General features: G+C 34.1%; 1 protein-coding gene across 1 annotated transcript in view; it reads left to right on the top strand.

Moving 5' to 3' along the window:
• The first annotated feature begins 3,715 nt into the window (after positions 1-3,715).
• Positions 3,716-18,543, top strand: part of LOC6053802 (alpha-actinin, sarcomeric) — a 117,182-nt gene continuing 102,354 nt past the window's right edge. The window contains 2 exon segments of the mRNA XM_038263669.1: positions 3,716-3,801; positions 4,028-4,209. Of these exon segments, the coding sequence (XP_038119597.1) occupies positions 4,093-4,209 (117 nt within the window). The 5' untranslated portion in view covers positions 3,716-3,801; positions 4,028-4,092.

Here is an 18,543-nt window from a genome sequence, read left to right as displayed (position 1 = left end):
AGCAAGCGCGTGCTTGACCCACGCAAAAAATCTTTCCGCTCTCTGATTGGCTGTTTTGTTTTGCCGTGGAGTCGTGAAGGCAGCATTTTTGCCAACGATTTTCATTCCATCGTCATCGTTCGAACCGACAACATTGTAGCAGCAGCAGCAGCAGCAGCGGAAAAAAAATCAACGACTGGAGGAAATCAAGAGCGAGCTCCGAGAAGAAGAAACACGCCAGCGTGTGCGTGAAATTGCTGCCAAAACGACGTCGAAGGAGAAAACAAGGCCTACTTGGATGGACGCTCGAGAAGATGGCCACAAGAATCAACTTCTGCTGCAATTTAACAAAATGGCGCTTTTCAGCGCCAACGAAAAATTCACGAAAGAGTTTTTGTTTCAAATGATTCATGCACTGCTTTTGGTGCAGTTTTAGAGCTTTTGACGCTTGGCGTTCAAATTAATTTAAACATTTCCTCCTTAATTTTCACTTTAAAAAATTGAACGAATATTAACAATTTTCGCTTGCAAGTGTCCTCCCGAGAGAACCTCCCTGAAGACACCGGCCACTCCAGGTTGTGGCTAATACTGTCAAAATGGTCATTTTCATTACCAGTATTGAAAAACATGAATTTTGATACCAATATTGCCCAAAATCGTACGGTTCGGTAAATGTCTTCCCGGGAGAACCTCCCTGAGGGCACCGGCCACTCCAGGTTGTGGCCAATACTGTCAAAATGGCCATTTTCATTACCAGTATTGAAAACCAAGAAGTTTGATACCCATATTGCCCAAAATCGTATGGTTCGGTAAATGTCCTCCTGGAACAACCTCCTGAGGGCACCGGCACTCCAGGTTGTGGCCAATACTGTCAAAATGGCCATTTTCATTACCAGTATTGAAAACCAAGAAGTTTGATACCCATATTGCCCAAAATCGTATGGTTCGGTAAATGTCCTCCTGGAACAACCTCCTGAGGGCACCGGCACTCCAGGTTGTGGCCAATACTGTCAAAATGGCCATTTTCATTACCAGTATTGAAAACCAAGAAGTTTGATACCCATATTGCCCAAAATTGTATGGTTCGGTAAATGTCCTCCTGGGACAACCTCCTGAGGGTACCGGCACTCCAGGTTGTGGCCAATACTATCAAAATGGCCATTTTCATCACCAGTATCAAAATCCAAGAAGTTTGATACCCATATTGCCCAGTCTCGTATGGCCTTCCATCGGAACACCCCTGAGGGTTCTGGCCACTCCGTGCCTTGTGGCCAGAATATTCCGACTGGCCTGCCTCCGCTTGGGCTGCTCCTTGTTCCAGGCCAGCTGCTTTTCGGCCAACTGCTTCTAGGCCTCCAGGCCATCTGCTTCCAGGTCCAGGTTGTTGTTCACTTCTCGGCGTCCAGCGATAGAATGATTTTCTTGGGCTGATCGAGCGGGGTTTATATTGGCTCGAAATGGTGACGGATGCCCCGCCTTTTTGCGACGGTTATCCCAAACCTCATCATTCGCATTTTGTTTCAACTGTGTGGAAAATTCCACGCAACAGTGCCTTGTTGCGTCGCAGACCTCTTCCCAGTACAAAGCATGCAACATTTTCGTAACGCGCGACATTTTTCGGTTTTCTGGATTGACACCTCACCAGAATAGAGCCCTTAGGACAAAGTTCTTTGTCAAAATCAATTACCATCCCATTTACAGCTTATTTAAGACCTAAAAAATCCGTTCCTTGACAGTTTACTCCAAATGTGAAAGTGACATAAGCTAAAAAGAGTGTCTGGGATTCTTAGCTAATTAAGACACCTTAATTGCGAGTCAACCATTTTTCATTTATCGGGAATTTAATCAAAACTAGTTTTCTAAATTATCAAACTCTGAAAAAAATATAGGCTGACAACATTAAAGTTTCATTGTTAATTTGATTTTGGTTAACCGCGGTAAATTTTCTTGAAATATTTCGAATTAACAAAATCCACCAAAACATTTACCACTACCACATTGATCACACAAAAAACTGTGGTAGAAAAGTATCCTCCGCAATTCACCGCGATCAATGTTTTATAGTTCGACGCCAACGAATGATTTCATGAAAATTTACCGCGGTTAACCAAAATTAAATTAGCAATGCAACTTTGATGAGTTCATGTCCCTTTTTGGCGATGAAATTATCTTAAAAAGTGGCAATCCAATTGGCCTGTGCCAGATTCATCAACAATACTAAAAATCTACCTGATTTGCTGATGATCGCTCATTGAGCGCGAGCACATGCGATGAGCATGAGCGAGCACGAGCTACCTGTTAAAACCTCATGCTCATGAATTAGCGAGCACGGCTTCTGGCTCGCTCGCTCATTCGCAACCCTGCCTCAACGGAACATCGCCAGGGGAATCCGGAACCATCCGGGTTGTGGCCAGTCCGTTTAAAATGTCATTTTTCGTAATTTTATTATGTGATATTGAAAATCGTGAATTTTGACACCAATATTGCCCATATTCATACGGTGCCGCCAATGTCCGCTCAACGGAACATCCCCGCGGGAACCCGGACCAATTTGGATTGTGGCCAGTTCGTTGAAAATGTCAATTTTCGTAATTTTCATGTGGGTTTTGAAAATCGTGAAATTTAACACCAATATTGCCCACATTCATCGGAGCCGCCAATGTCCCGCCAACGGAACATCCCCCGGGGAACCCGGAACCATCCGGGTTGTGGCCAGTTCGTTGAAAATGTCCATTTTCGTAATTTTCACATGTGTTTTGAAAATCGTGAAGTTCGACACCAATATTGCCCATATCCATACGGTGCAGTCAACGGAACATCCCCGGGGGAATACGGGCCAAAACGGGTTGTGGCCTGTCCAATGAAAATGTCCATCATCAATGTCCAGTTCCGTGGTACCATAAAAAGTCCATTAAAAAAAATCTTGATTTTCCTTTCACTTCAAGCAGATGTCAATAATGCGCGCTACTAGCGGGCGACTAAATTTGGTCACCCGCTGTTCACCCAGGGTCGAGCTGCTATTTTAGGGGCGCGTTTATGAACGACCGGTGTGGGGAAGAGTGATGGTGGAGAGCTTCCAAATCCCTACCGCGCGCGCCCGGAGGAGATGGTCTTAGTGATATTCTTCACCACATCGGAAACATTTGTCATTGATGAACGACTTGTGCTTTTTGAAGCTTCTGAAAAATAAAAAGATTGAAAAATAAGTGTTATTAAAATGAAACTGGATTGAAATTCACCAAAATTCAATAATCTGTCGATTGACTCGTTTTCCAAAGTAATTAGTTATCCAAACTTAGAGAAATTTCAACGATTTAAAAAAAATCTTAATAGGTATAAAAAAAAAAATTAAAATCAATTTGATAAAATACTGTAATACCAAAAGAATATCAAAATGTGGTGTCCGACCATTGTCAAATTCTGCAATTTTGCAATATCAAAACAATACCTTATATTGGTATAATACCAAATTTTGCTCTTGCATTATCCTTAAGACAAATTTTAAAGGGTTCGGGAATACCAAAATTTGGTATTGATACCAGAAAAAGATATTATTACACATTTCACTTGTTATTTACCCATGCTCGGGTAGTTTAAAATTGAATGGAGAATACTGCTAAAAAATATAATAATTTTCGTCATTCCAACATTGCATATACTATTTTCTTCATGTTGTGTTAACGTCTAAATTTTGGGGGACTAGTGCGCAGTCAGCTTTTCGCGAGCAAGGGTAAGAAAATAGCCGATGCGCGAACAGACAATTTTACCACAGTTTCGAGTTTGCTACCAACGCGAGTGGTTTGACGATATTTAGTTCAAGTGGCACGTAATTTTCAAAATTTCGTAATAAGTATTTATTACATTACTGTTCAGTAAGAATGCTGTACAAACGGTTTTGCTTGTTTACTTTTTCATAATGTTTTTACAAAACTTTGATGAGTTTTCACAAAAAGATAGATTTTAAAAATTCAAGCGAAGTTCATTCATTCTCGTCTTACATAACCGTTATTTTTTTAATTCTCTCTTTCATTGAATTGAAATATAAAAGGTGTTGCTGGTGTTTTCGATTGTCGGTTCGTTCTAATCGAAAGCATAAAGATATAAGGAACGAGAATGATGGAAAATGGTGATTACCCCGGTCAATACGACGAAGTGAATTACATGGAGCAAGAAGAAGAGTGGGAGCGTGAAGGTTTGCTGGATCCTGCATGGGAGAAACAACAAAAAAAGGTGAGTGATCTTTTTAAAAACATGTTTATATGAACAAACTTATGCATTCTTTTTTGGAAGTAATAGGCTTTGAATTTTTATTTTGCAATAAATAATATTCCCAAAATGTGTATTGCTTTGAATCAAATAATCGTGATGATAATGATTTCAACTGATCGTTAATATTTGATTGTCAAAACATTATAAACAAATAATGACCATGATATTTTGTGGGTCCTCTCAGCAACCTTACTCTGTGCTGGCACATTTCGTGCATATATTTAGACAGATTTCGTTATAAAAATAACGAAAAATCTTCACTATAGCACAATGATGCTTTTTTCGAGATTTTTAGTTATAAATACTAAAGTAGATCATGGCTGTAAGCTCGATACTAACATATATATATATATATATATAAATGAAAGAGTAGTAAAGCAAATGCGTTACACATTCCCAGCGACTATGTTTATGTTTCTCACACAGAGCAACACAGCCTTGCGCCGTGAATTTTGTGGCCCACGATGTGTCATCTTTCTACTTTTAATTTCTCAGGAACTTAAAATCGATTATCATGCAAAAATAAATTCCAGTTTTTATTTTATATTGAAGGTAGCAAAGATATTGCAAGACTAACTTTTTTAACTTCACTTGAAGTGAATATTAACTGAGTGTTAACATTTCTAAGTTTGATATTTTGAAGATATTTTTAGACGTTAAAGTAGGTAGAAAACACGAATTATCCGTTCATATGTTTCTCTTGCTTTCGTTCGTAGGAGGGCAATGTGCACAATACCGCATATCAAGAATAACTATAAATAAATTTCGCCTGGTGCTATTTTTACTTTTCTCCCAACAGAAACTTCTCAGGGAGCACAAATCTGTGCGAGTCTCAGCACTGAATGAAACGAATTCTTAAGGTGACAACTTCCATCGTTGCCATGTTTTTTCGTTAGACGATATAAAGTTTGCTTCGTTTACAATATTTTCAAACAATTCCTTCTGCAAGTTGATTAGAATACCTAGTTCCTGCACGTGTTCCCACTGAGATCGACTCGAGGCTCGAGCCTAAATTCTTAGTGGGTTGGTAACCTCTTTCTTGTAAAGTTATGAAAATCATCATTAATCAATGATTGTCAACCATGAAAACAATGCTTCAAAAAATTTAGTGAGGTATAGCTCACAATATTCTGATTTATTTTGTTGCATCAATTCGTAAAATTGAACTAAATACAGAACATTTTAGAGGAATGATCGTTTTTCTTTGGAAATGATTGACGGTTTCACTTTTGAGTAGAACGGAGCAAAATACACATGGGGCAAAGGTACGCAACAGACATTTTAATACTTAATTTTTATGATGATTAATTACCGATGGTCATTTTTAATTATGGTCATTAGGTGCGTACCTTAGTCTCCCTCTACTCTAACCGTATCGATGTTAACATCGTTTCTAACAGGCTTGACCATTTTGTTTAATGCGATTCTGTCAAAAACATTATTTCTAGTGTTAGTTTGCATTAGGCCGTAATCTTCATCACGATCTCTGACACTTTTGATCTCAAATATGGGTCATTCCATCTGAAGCGGAACAGCATTTGAAAATTATCATCTCCGATTCTGCTCAAATTTGGCAGAGCTGTTGAGACTATCAAAACATGCAAAAATCCCGAATTTCATCCAAATCGGACCACCCCCTCCATTTTTGTACCCTCCCAAAAAATCGACTTTTTGGCGATTTTTGAGCGAAACCCCTATATTCAAACGACGATAACTCAGGAACCACAAATCTTAGAGGGTCGGTCTTAGACTCAATTTTGAAGGAAATTTGACGTAGAATCCATTTCCGTGATCAAAATTTAGATTAAAATATGTTTTCCTACCTGTATTGCGCAAATGAAAACTTTGAATCGCCGTATATCAAAACAGCCCTATTTATTTTTTAGATTTGACCTCACCATCGTATTCCCCGTCCAATTTTACTAAGAATCACTTATCGCCAGAATGGAATATGTTTCGTTCCAGAGATATCGAATTTTAAAGTTTTGAGTATTTGAGATTACCTACATCAGCTACACTCGCCGCATATGCTAGAAGCATTAAGTCGTGCTGATCAATAATTACTACCTGGTGTTCTATAAGATGAATTATTTTTATAATTTTATACGATTTTGAGATAATCAATACCTTGAACAATCTATTTTTTGTTCAAGGAATATTTATTGGGTAATTTTGAATGCACTGTTTTTCCTGATATCAGTGTCATTAAACCATATTAGGTAAAATTTGAACTTTTATTATTTATTTGCAAATGCTACAACGCTTTTACAACACAATTAAAAAAAATAACATTTTTCTATTGTTTTTATATTTTCCTAATTCCTCATTTCTTCCCACTTTATCAAATTATTTCTTTTATTTGAAGCAAGAACAAATGTAGAGCTGGATGTAGTAGATGAAATAATTCTCATGGGTTCTAGAGCTTTTGCAATGTGCGGTAGTAAAATAGTGCCATTCAGCAATGAACCCCAAAATCTGCCTTACGGTTTGAAAGATTGAGCATGATCATATTAAATCGATTTTTATATTGTGAGGTAGTTTCATCTGAATAATTGATGATTTTTTTTTCAATTCTGGTACATTTAATTTCAAAAACAAAACCATATACTTCTGATACATGTGGACAGCAGCTGTATCGTCTTCCAAGATTTCGAAATGATTGACAAAAAGAGATAATTGTTCGGACGGTGTCGAAATCAACACCACTTAACCTTCCCTTGGTATTAAAAATAATCACACATAAGGTACTGGGGTCCTTTTCGACCCCAAACTTTAAAAAATCGTCAAAAATCCAGTTTTTGACCGATTCCGGTTCTTTTTTTTTCTTAATTTGATCTTAATCAGATAATTAATCCGATTAATCTTTGTGATTTTCTTATATTTTTCAGTTTTAAACTTTCCAGAAATCCTCTTGCTTAATCATGCTTCACGAGAGTTTTATTCATGTTAATTCATAATTTTTAACACGATAATGTATCGTACACTTTTTCTTAAGTCACTTAAAGTGTTACTTACAAGAACAATTTCAATTTCCTGCTAGCTCAGCGGAAATTCCATTATGCCCTGTATTGCGTGTCGTTCTTGCTCTGTTCTGTGAGCTAGCACATAAATTCACCGTATACTATTTTTTTTTAAATTTAAGATTAATACAGCAGTTTCCCACAATTTTTGCCTAATTTGCTAATGATTAATTGGGATGAAATCTTATTTCAATAAATAAACAGGTAGCAGTTATTGATCAGCGCGCCCGAGTGCTTCTAGCATATGCGGCGAGTGTAGCTAATTTAGGTAATCTCAAATACTTAAAACTTTAAAATTCGATATCTCTGGAACGAAACATATTCCTTTCTGTCGATAAGTGATTCTTATGTAAAATTGGACGGGGGAATACGATGGTGAGGTCAAATTTTAAAAATAAATAGGGCTGTTTTGAGATACGGCCATTTAAAGTTTTCAATTGCGCAATACAGGTAGAAAAATATTTTAATCCAAATTTTGATCACGGAAGTGGATTCTACGTCCAATTTCCTTCAAAATTGAGTCTAAGACCGACCTTCTATGATTTGTGGTTCCTGAGCTATCGCCATTTGAATATAGGGACCATCCATAAACCACGTGGACACTTTTTTGGGAATCTGTTACCGCCCCCCCCCCCCTTCGTGGACAGTTGTCCATACAAAAAAAAGTTTTTTGTATGGATCGTGAACAATCGCCAAATGTTCAATGTTCAAGTTCTTCTGTAATCTTCTTATTCAGAAAGTGTAAATTTTAAATTCCAATAATTATAACTGAAAGAAGCCAAAAAATGTGGTCCACAAATTTACCTTAAAGTATACTTAGCTGTTTCTTCCCAGATATAAAATTTTATTTCTTTGAAATATTTTTTTTTATTTTTTTTTTTAAAGGGGCAAGCTTTTTCTCGAGCATAGCAATCCTCATAGTCCGTTTTTTAGACCCTAAGTTAATTTGGCTGTTTAAAGGTAATTTTAATAAGTCATATTGTGTTTCACGTCAACCACAATTTTAAATTCTAGAGATTTTTTTTAAGGGTCCTTTAAGCTTTTGTCTTTTTTCGTTCCTTTTCAAAAAAAAAACTCTAGGATTATATTTTCGGGGAAAAAACTCTCGCGATCTTTGTAAAGTTAATGTCCGCCATTTGTGATCATTCGGGTTTTCCGGATAACTGTAAATTTTTCTTCAATGGGATCGCAGCAACCGGTGCGCGAGGTTGAACTTTTTTTCCGCTCTGCGTCATTTTTCCCAACTTTGGAATTATTCGTCTTGGAGTAAAAGTGAATTTTGTGTTAAAGTCGTCGGGAAGTGAAGCGATTTTCTAACATCCGGCCTGGATGGATCGCGGTGCTGGAGGAGGACGGTTCAATCAAGGACGTGTGCTCGTTCCAGGGTGGCCGTCGAAACTTTCCGGAAGAGCAGGGTGGTGATGGGTTCGACAGGGAAATAGGCAACAACCGGAAGCATGCGGGAACTGGCCCGAATTGGGAAGGTGGCGAGCGCAGAGAGCGAGGCGGTTCTCGGTCACAGCGTGAACGGTCCCCGTCAAGGTAGAAATCTCGCGAGCTAAAGAGAATCGGAGCCGTGGGGCACGGATTACTGCGCCGGCACCGTTTCACGTGGCAAGTTCCCTTAGAAGTGGAAAAGGAGGACGACGGAGGCAAGTGGAAGCAGCCCAAGCGGTAACCGGCATATTTCGCCTCGTGCTTTCCATAGCAAATCTGGTGTCCGCTGTTGTTACAAGCCTCCCGAAGACGTTTGTAGAGAAGCTAACTGGTGAGCTCGTTCTTTTTATGAAACAATAATTCTTTCATATATTCTGACATACACACACATCATTCAAGACAACCACGCCAAATCATTACTATAAAGGAGCGGCCGTAGCTGAATGGTTACGTTGTTCGCATTTTAAGCGAATGGTCCTGGGTTCGATTCCCATCTGCTCCCAACGAGAAAGTTTTAGGAAATATAAATTGAAGCTTTGAATATGAACGAAAAATCGAAGTTGCTCGAGTCGGGGTTCGATTCCCCGTCCTTTGGATTGTTAAGCAAAAATACAAAACACTAAGCCATAACGGCTTGGTGAGCTACGACTGGAATTAAGAACACTGTTACCACTAAAACTATATACGTGCTGGGTCTTTGTCCACTTGACAAGGGCTCGGAAGTTCTAAATAACGTTTGAATCCGATTGATGCAAACGTTCTTTAGGGCGGGGCTTGTCGATTCAAGCTGAGGTACCTCGCGCACGGCTAGCCTGCGTAGAAATGGGTCACCGAAGCTCGGCAGAGCTAACACCATCCAAATGCCTATGCGAGTTATTTGCATGTATAGAATGTAAACTAACTTAAATACATGGAAACAACTCAATTTGTAAGAAGCGACCGCGTGGTCCCGTTTGATTGGTTGCACACACACAACTGTAAATTTTTCTTCAATGAATATTTATAATTGACATTAAAAGGAAAAAAGTTGTTTAAGTCGTTATTTATCATATTTCAAAATCTCGATACAGGGAAATTATATATTATTTGTAAACATGTTAAACTATAATTTTGAGTCCCAAAAAGCTCAAGAAATGATCTTGTATCTGTAGATTCAGAAAACAAAATCAAAAGGTACATATAGTTCCTCCAAATAATAAGGATACTTAAAATAACGTTTCATAGAATAAGTATGAAAACATTGTAAGTAATTTCATTAAGAAAAAACAAATTTATTGCTTTTCCTTTTAAATTATTGCCACTATTGGTATAGTAAAAAACACTCCCGGGTCCCGGGAATTCCCGGGAAATGACCAAATTCAATTCAATTCAATTCAGTTTATTTCTTTAGTTTATCGACTAACTGTAGTTTTGTAAGTGCAGTACAGAGTTTTGGGGGATCCTTTCAGCTGTGTATAAGGCATTTATCACAATGGATGGAAATAAAGTTGGTTGTAAAGGAAACAGAAAACAGGAAAACAACTCGCAAAAAACCTGTCACTATTGCTGGGATAGAAGGGGGATAGGAGGAGGAAAAGGGTTTCTTAAAAACTAGATCACAGTATCACGGCACCAAACTCGATATCAGAGTATTCTCTGACATCGTGCAACTCGTCCAAAACCGCTGTAGCAGTTTGCTGGTCCAGGTTTCCAGCGATTCCGTGTTGGCCGCCTCCTCGAGCTCGTCCGTCGGGAAATTAAACGGCAAGTCCAGCATCATTTTCAGGATCTTGTTTTGGCGCGTCTGCAGCTTTTTGCGGCGGGTTGAAGCACAGCTGTGCCAGGCTGGGAATCCGTACGTGAGCGTCGGACGGAAGATGAGCTTGTAGAGCAGAAGTTTGTTGGCGTTGCTCAGCCTTGACCTTCGGCTCACCAGCGGGTAGAGCATCCTCGTCAGCTTGTCACATTTCTGCAACGCGGCGTCGATGTGCTTGTCGTACTTAAGCTTCGGGTCGAGCGCGAGGCCAAGGTACTTGACCTCGTCCGACCAGGGGACTACGTGGCCCAGTGCCATCATACGTGACTGGGGGAGGAAAGACCAAATTCAACTCTCGATTCCTGGGAAATTGAAAATCTCGAGAATCGTCACCCTCTAGTTCCACCATATTTTTGTCGCGCTTGTCTCCGCGGAGAACGATGTTTTTGATCGCAAAAATTACAGATTAGATCAAATCAATTCTAAAAAGTTCTATGCTAAAAAAGTAAAACATATCATGGTTAAATTATATCTTAAAAATGGTACATCTTTTATGTCAGAAAAAATGTTTAATTTTACCTATAATTATGTGTAAATTTACATCTAGCAGACGCTAGGAAAAAATAACTGTAATCCCAAAACAATATCAAACCGGCGATAGTTATATCTAGCTTACAAATTCCGCGCCCTCCCGAGCAGGGGTAAATAACAAGGGAATACCAAATTTTGGTATTACTTGGGCAAATAACAGGGACCAAAATGTGCCCTGGTTGCCCAGTAATAGAAGGCAAAATACAATGAAATCATACCAAAGTCTTGTATGTGGAAGGGCACAACAATATTAAACCATGTTATTCCAAGGGTAAAATAATACCTCAAAATAAAACCATTTCAATACCAAGTTGAGGTCTTCTTGATTTTGCAACATTGCTTGAATACCAAAACTTGGTATTGCCATGGTTTTATTTTTAGGTATTCCCGCGCCCTTGGAAAATCAGATTTTGGTATACCTGTGGTCTTCCAGATACATGATTTTGGTATGATTTCATGGCAACCAAGAGCACATTTTGGTCGCTGGTATTTGTACAAGTAATACCAAAATTTGGTATTTTCATACCATTTTGTAAGTGCAGCAGTTAGTGAAAAAACGGAAATGATCCATATGCAACAGCCAAATCTACTCACCTGATGATTCCATGTTGTTCTTAGTGATATTCTTCACCACATCGAATGCATTTGTCATTGATGAACACGGAAAAAAAAGTGTGCGAGAAATCGTGAATTTCGATTCATGAATTCGTGAATAATTTTGTGCATGATTTCGTGATACCTTTCATGATTTCATGAATTTTATTCATGAAATCGTGCATAAAATGCACGAATTTATGAATTTAATTCATGGCAAAAATATTTTACGAATATTCATGAATTTTCCTTCATGAAATCATGCATATCACTATTCATGATTTCATGACTGATTTTCATGAAGTCATGACTAAACTTCATGAATTCATGAAAAATATTCATGATTTTACGATTATTTATGCATGCGTAAATTTTACGTCGTAAAATTTTATTCGCGAATTTATGAATCATGTTTTTCATGATTTCATGAAAGTTTACATGTTTTCATGAATAAAATGCATGAATTCGTGCATAACATTCATGGGTTTATGAATTTGTATCCATGTTTATGATGAGTGATCTTGATCAATCAAGAACAGTTTCGTTCGAACTGTCAAGTTTGTTTTTCGCTTGCCAGTTCAGCCGCGTGTTTATTTGCCACGAAGTCAATCGCGTTGTGACTTGTCGCGTCCTGTTGTGTTTGCCGGTAAAAGTGACCGTGATTTGCGGACCCGGGATTTGGAGGTGCTGTCCACCGGAACCGGGAAAAGATCTGCGGCCGTTCCGTTGGAAATGGCAACGGAGCCAAGGGCTAGCAGGAAGAGGACCGAGCTGCAGGAGGAGGACCGAGTGGCAGTAGGAGAACCGAGCGCGGGAGGAGGACCAGGCGGCAGAAGGAGGGCCGAGCGGCAGGAGGAGTAACAAGGTAAGAGACAGAACAGTTCCCGGTTTGTTTCGATTGTCGAATCAAGGGAACATGGTCCATAAGACAGTTCCCGTGTTTTATCTCCGCGTGTGACAGTTTCTTGGTCGTGGACTCGTAGGGATCTCGGTTTTCTGTCAATTGCCGGAGCATTCTACGCGTGTGACAGACAGTGAGGTTTGTTTTGGTTTTGGAAACGAAAAAATCCCGTTTTTTATCAGTTCTCGTGGATGCGCTGAGTGACATTTCGGTGCTTTGTTTTGAGCTAGAAATGGGGACATAGATAAAGTATGTTAATAATTTTAATGATTTTAATATTGTAAGCATATTATTTTAAAGTACAGTGAATTTAACATATTTAAAGTATTTGAAGTTAATAACGTATTTTAATAATTTTCAGCATTTCAATTTTCTTAGGTACTTTAATTTTGTAAAGACTTTTAAGTTTTTGAAATATTATTATTTTTAGGTATGTTAAGTATGCTAATGAATTTAGGAATTTTTATTTTAACAGGTATGTTAATATTGTGACTTTTAAAAGTATCTAAGTATTTCAAGTATTTTAAATATTTCAAGTGTTTAGAGTTTGTTGAGTGTTGAAATAATTTTAAGCATTTAATTTTTTCCAGGTATTTTAATATTGTAAGTATTAAAAATAATTTAAGTATTTGAAATATTTATTTTTTAAGTATATTCATTTGTTCAGGTATTTTAATATTAAATGTTTTTAAAGTTTTCAAGTATTTCAAGTATTTGAAATAATTGAAGTGTTTAAAGTTTGTTAAGCTTTTAAATAATTTTAAGCAATTAATTTTTATAGGTATTTTAATATTTCAAGAACTTGAAATATTTTAAGTATTTTAAGTTTTTAACATATTTAAAGTATTTAAAGAATTTAAATAATTTTAAGTATTTTCAGTATTTTAAGTATTTTAAGTATTTCAGGTATTTTAAGTATTTTAAGTATTTTAAGTATTTCAAGTATTTCAAGTATTTCAAGTATTTTAAGTATTTTAAGTATATTAAGAATTTTAAGTATTTTAAGTATTTAAAGTATTTAAAGTATTTAAAGTATTTCAAGTATTTTAAGTATTTTAAGTATTTTAAGTATTTTAAGTATTTTAAGTATTTTAAGTATTTCAAGTATTTTAAGTTTTTTAAGTATTTTAAGTATTTCAAGTATTTTTTGTATTTTAAGTATTTTAAGTATTTTAAGTATTTTAAGTATTTTAAGTATTTTAAGTATTTTAAGTATTTTAAGTATTTTAAATATTTTAAATATTTTAAGTATTTTAAGTATTTTAAGTATTTTAAGTATTTTAAAATTTTTAAGTATTTTAAGTTTTTTAAGTATTTTAAGTATTTTAAGTATTTTAAGTATTTTAAGTATTTTAAGTATTTTAAGTATTTTAAGTATTTTAAGTATTTTAAGTATTTTAAGTATTTTAAGTATTTTAAGTATTTTAAGTATTTTAAGTATTTCAAGTATTTAAAGTATTTTAATTATTTTAAGTATCGAAAGTATTTAAAGTATTCAAAGTATTTAAAGTATTTGAAGTTTTTAAAGTATTTAAAGTATTTAAAGTATTTTATATATTAAAAAGCTTAAAGTATTTTAAGTATTTTAAGTATTTCAAGTATTTTGAGTATTTTAAATATATTAAGTATTTTAAGTTTTTTCAGTATTTTAAGTATTATAATTATTTAAAGCTTTTTAAGTATTTAAAGTATTTAAAGTACTTTAAGTATTTAAAGTATTTAAAGTATTTAAAGTATTTAAAGTATTTAAATTACTTAAAGTATTTAAAGTATTTCAAGTATTTAAAGTATTTAAAGTATTTAAAGTATTTAAAGTATTTAAAGTATTTAAAGTATTTAAAGTATTTAAAGTATTTAAAGTATTTAAAGTATTTAAAGTATTTAAAGTATTTAAAGTATTTAAAGTATTTAAAGTATTTAAAGTATTTAAAGTATTTAAAGTATTTAAACTATTTAAAGTATTTAAAGTATTTCAAGTATTTAAAGTATTTAAAGTATTTAAAGTATTTAAAGTATTTAAAGTATTTAAAGTATTTAAAGTATTTAAAGTATTTAAAGTATTTAAAGTATTTAAAATATTTAAAGTATTTAAAGTATTTAAACTATTTAAAGTATTTAAAGTATTTAAAGTATTTAAAGTATTTAAAGTATTTAAAGTATTTAAAGTATTTAAAGTATTTAAAATATTTAAAGTATTTAAAGTATTCAAACTATTTAAAGTATTTAAAGTATTTAAAGTATTTAAAGTATTTAAAGTATTTAAATTATTTAAAGTATTTAAAATATTTAAAGTATTTAAAGTATTTAAACTATTTAAAGTATTGGAAGTATTTAAAGTATTTAAAGTATTTAAAGTATTTAAAGTATTTAAAGTATTTAAAGTATTTAAAGTATTTAAAGTATTTAAAGTATTTAAAGTATTTAAAGTATTTAAACTATTTAAAGTATTTAAAGTATTTCAAGTATTTAAAGTATTTAAAGTATTTAAAGTATTTAAAGTATTTGAAGTATTTAAAGTATTTAAAGTATTTAAAGTATTTAAAGTATTTAAAGTATTTAAAATATTTAAAGTATTTAAAGTATTTAAACTATTTAAAGTATTTAAAGTATTTAAAGTATTTAAAGTATTTAAAGTATTTAAAGTATTTAAAGTATTTAAAGTATTTAAAGTATTTAAAATATTTAAAGTATTTAAAGTATTCAAACTATTTAAAGTATTTAAAGTATTTAAAGTATTTAAAGTATTTAAAGTTTTTAAATTATTTAAAGTATTTAAAATATTTAAAGTATTTAAAGTATTTAAACTATTTAAAGTATTGGAAGTATTTAAAGTATTTAAAGTATTTAAAGTATTTAAAGTATTTAAAGTATTTAAAGTATTTAAAGTATTTAAAGTATTTAAAGTATTTAAAGTATTTAAAGTATTTAAAGTATTCAAAGTATTTAAAGTATTTAAAGTATTTAAAGTATTTAAAGTTTTTAAAGTTTTTAAAGTTTTTAAAGTTTTTAAAGTTTTTAAAGTATTTAAAGTATTTAAAGTATTTAAAGAATTTAAAGTATTCAAAGTATTTAAAGTATTCAAAGTATTTAAAGTATTTAAATTATTTAAAGTATTTAAAGTATATAAAGAATTTAAAGTATTTTAAGTGTTTAAAGTATTATAAGTAATTAAAGTATTTAAAGTATTTAAAGTATTTAAAGTATTTAAAGTATTTAAAGTATTTAAAGTATTTAAAGTATTTAAAGTATTTAAAGTATTTAAAGTATTTAAAGTATTTAAAATATTTAAAGTATTTAAAGTATTTAAAGTATTCAAAGTATTTAAAGTATTTAAAGTATTTAAAGTTCTTAAAGTATTTAAAGTATCTAAAGTATTTAAAGTATTTAAAGTATTTAAAGTATTTAAAGTATTTAAAGTATTTAAAGTATTTAAATTATTTAAAGTATTTAAAATATTTAAAGTATTTAAAGTATTTAAAGTATTTAAAGTATTTAAAGTATTTAAAGTATTTAAAGTATTTAAAGTATTTAAAGTATTTAAAGTATTTAAAGTATTTAAAGTATTTAAAGTATTTAAAGTATTTAAAGTATTTAAAGTATTTAAAGTATTTAAAGTATTTAAAGTATTTAATGTTTTTAAAGTTTTTAAAGTTTTTAAAGTTTTTAAAGTATTTAAAGTATTTAAAGTATTTAAAGTATTTAAAGTATTTAAAGAATTTAAAGTATTCAAAGTATTTAAAGTATTCAAAGTATTTAAAGTATTCAAAGTATTTAAAGTATTCAAAGTATTCAAAGTATTTAAAGTATTTAAAGTATTTAAAGTATTTAAAGTATTTAAAGTATTTAAAGTATTTAAAGTATTTAAATTATTTAAAGTATTTAAAGTATTTAAAGTTTTTGAAGTATTTGAATTTTTTTATGTATTCTAAGAATTTTAATTGCTTTAAGTAAAGAGTTTAAAACTCTATAATAAAGTATACAAAAAAAGTATTTAAAGTAATCGGTGACCGGTTCCAAAGTGGCCAGGTGGGGCCAGATTACATTGGCATCACATTAAATGGCCACAGTTTTAAATTTCATGAATTCTGATATGTCACAAGACAGGGTTCCTTGCACATTCCGAAATGTCCCCAGTGACCACCGGTAATCGGTGACCGGTTCCAAAGTGGCCAGGTGGGGCCAGATTACATTGGCATCACATTAAATGGCCACAGTTTTAAATTTCATGAATTTTGATATGTCACAAGACAGGGTTCCTTGCACATTCCGAAATGTCCCCAGTGACCACCGGTAATCGGTGACCGGTTCCATAGTGGCCAGGTGGGGCCAGAGTACATTGGCATCACATAAAATGGCCACAGTTTTAAATTTCATGAATTTTGATATGTCACATGACAGGGTTCCTTGCACATTCCGAAATGTCCCCAGTGACCACCGGTAACCGGTGACCGGTTCCAAAGTGGCCAAGTGGGGCCAGAGTGCATTGGCATCACATACAATGGCCACAGTTTTAAATTTCATGAATTTTGATATGTCACATGACAGGGTTCCTTGCACATTCCGAAATGTCCCCAGTGACCACCGGTAATCGGTGACCGGTTCCAAAGTGGCCAGGTGGGGCCAGAGTACATTGGCATCACATAAAATGGCCACAGTTTTAAATTTCATGAATTTTGATATGTCACATGACAGGGTTCCTTGCACATTCCGAAATGTCCCCAGTGACCACCGGTAATCGGTGACCGGTTCCAAAGTGGCCAGGTGGGGCCAGAGTACATTGGCATCACATAAAATGGCCACAGTTTTAAATTTCATGAATTTTGATATGTCACATGACAGGGTTCCTTGCACATTCCGAAATGTCCCCAGTGACCACCAGTAACCGGTGACCGGTTCCAAAGTGGCCAGGTGGGGCCAGAGTACATTGGCATCACATAAAATGGCCACAGTTTTAAATTTCATGAATTTTGATATGTCACATGACAGGGTTCCTTGCACATTCCGAAATGTCCCCAGTGACCACCGGTAATCGGTGACCGGTTCCAAAGTGGCCAGGTGGGGCCAGAGTACATTGGCATCACATAAAATGGCCACAGTTTTAAATTTCATGAATTTTGATATGTCACATGACAGGGTTCCTTGCACATTCCGAAATGTCCCCAGTGACCACCAGTAACCGGTGACCGGTTCCAAAGTGGCCAGGTGGGGCCAGAGTACATTGGCATCACATAAAATGGCCACAGTTTTAAATTTCATGAATTTTGATATGTCACATGACAGGGTTCCTTGCACATTCCGAAATGTCCCCAGTGACCACCGGTAATCGGTGACCGGTTCCAAAGTGGCCAGGTGGGGCCAGAGTACATTGGCATCACATAAAATGGCCACAGTTTTAAATTTCATGAATTTTGATATGTCACATGACAGGGTTCCTTGCACATTCCGAAATGTCCCCAGTGACCACCAGTAACCGGTGACCGGTTCCAAAGTGGCCAGGTGGGGCCATAGTACATTGGAATCACATAAAATGTGCTCCGTTTTTTTTTTCACAAAACAGGATTCCTTGTCAATTCCGGTATGTGCCCCCAGTGGCACGATATGGTAAATGTACAGAAAAAGTAATCCGGAAATTGTGAAAATCGTACCATGAAATCGTGAATATTACGAGTTTTACTTTACGAATTTTTGAACTATGCATATTGGGCACGAATAAGCCAGGAGCCGTGAATAAATATGCATGATTAGACATGCCCGAATACACTCGTAAACGTGAATTAAATTCATGATTTCATTAAAAAAAATCACGAATTCATGAAATTTATGCATGATTTCATGAAGTTTATACATGATTTCACGAATTTTTACGCCTTCAAAAATTAATCATAAAAATATTCCAGAACTCATAAATTTTGTGCACGAATTCATGAATAAAATTCACGATTTCATGATTTATTTACATTTTTCATGAATTGTGAGCATGAAATCGCGAATATTTTTACGCCTTCATTTACAAATCG

Source organism: Culex quinquefasciatus, chromosome 3 (assembly GCF_015732765.1).
Source record: "Culex quinquefasciatus strain JHB chromosome 3, VPISU_Cqui_1.0_pri_paternal, whole genome shotgun sequence".
NCBI lineage: Eukaryota > Metazoa > Arthropoda > Insecta > Diptera > Culicidae > Culex > Culex quinquefasciatus.
Note: the sequence above shows the minus strand (reverse complement) of the source record. Positions and strands in the feature narration are given on the sequence as shown.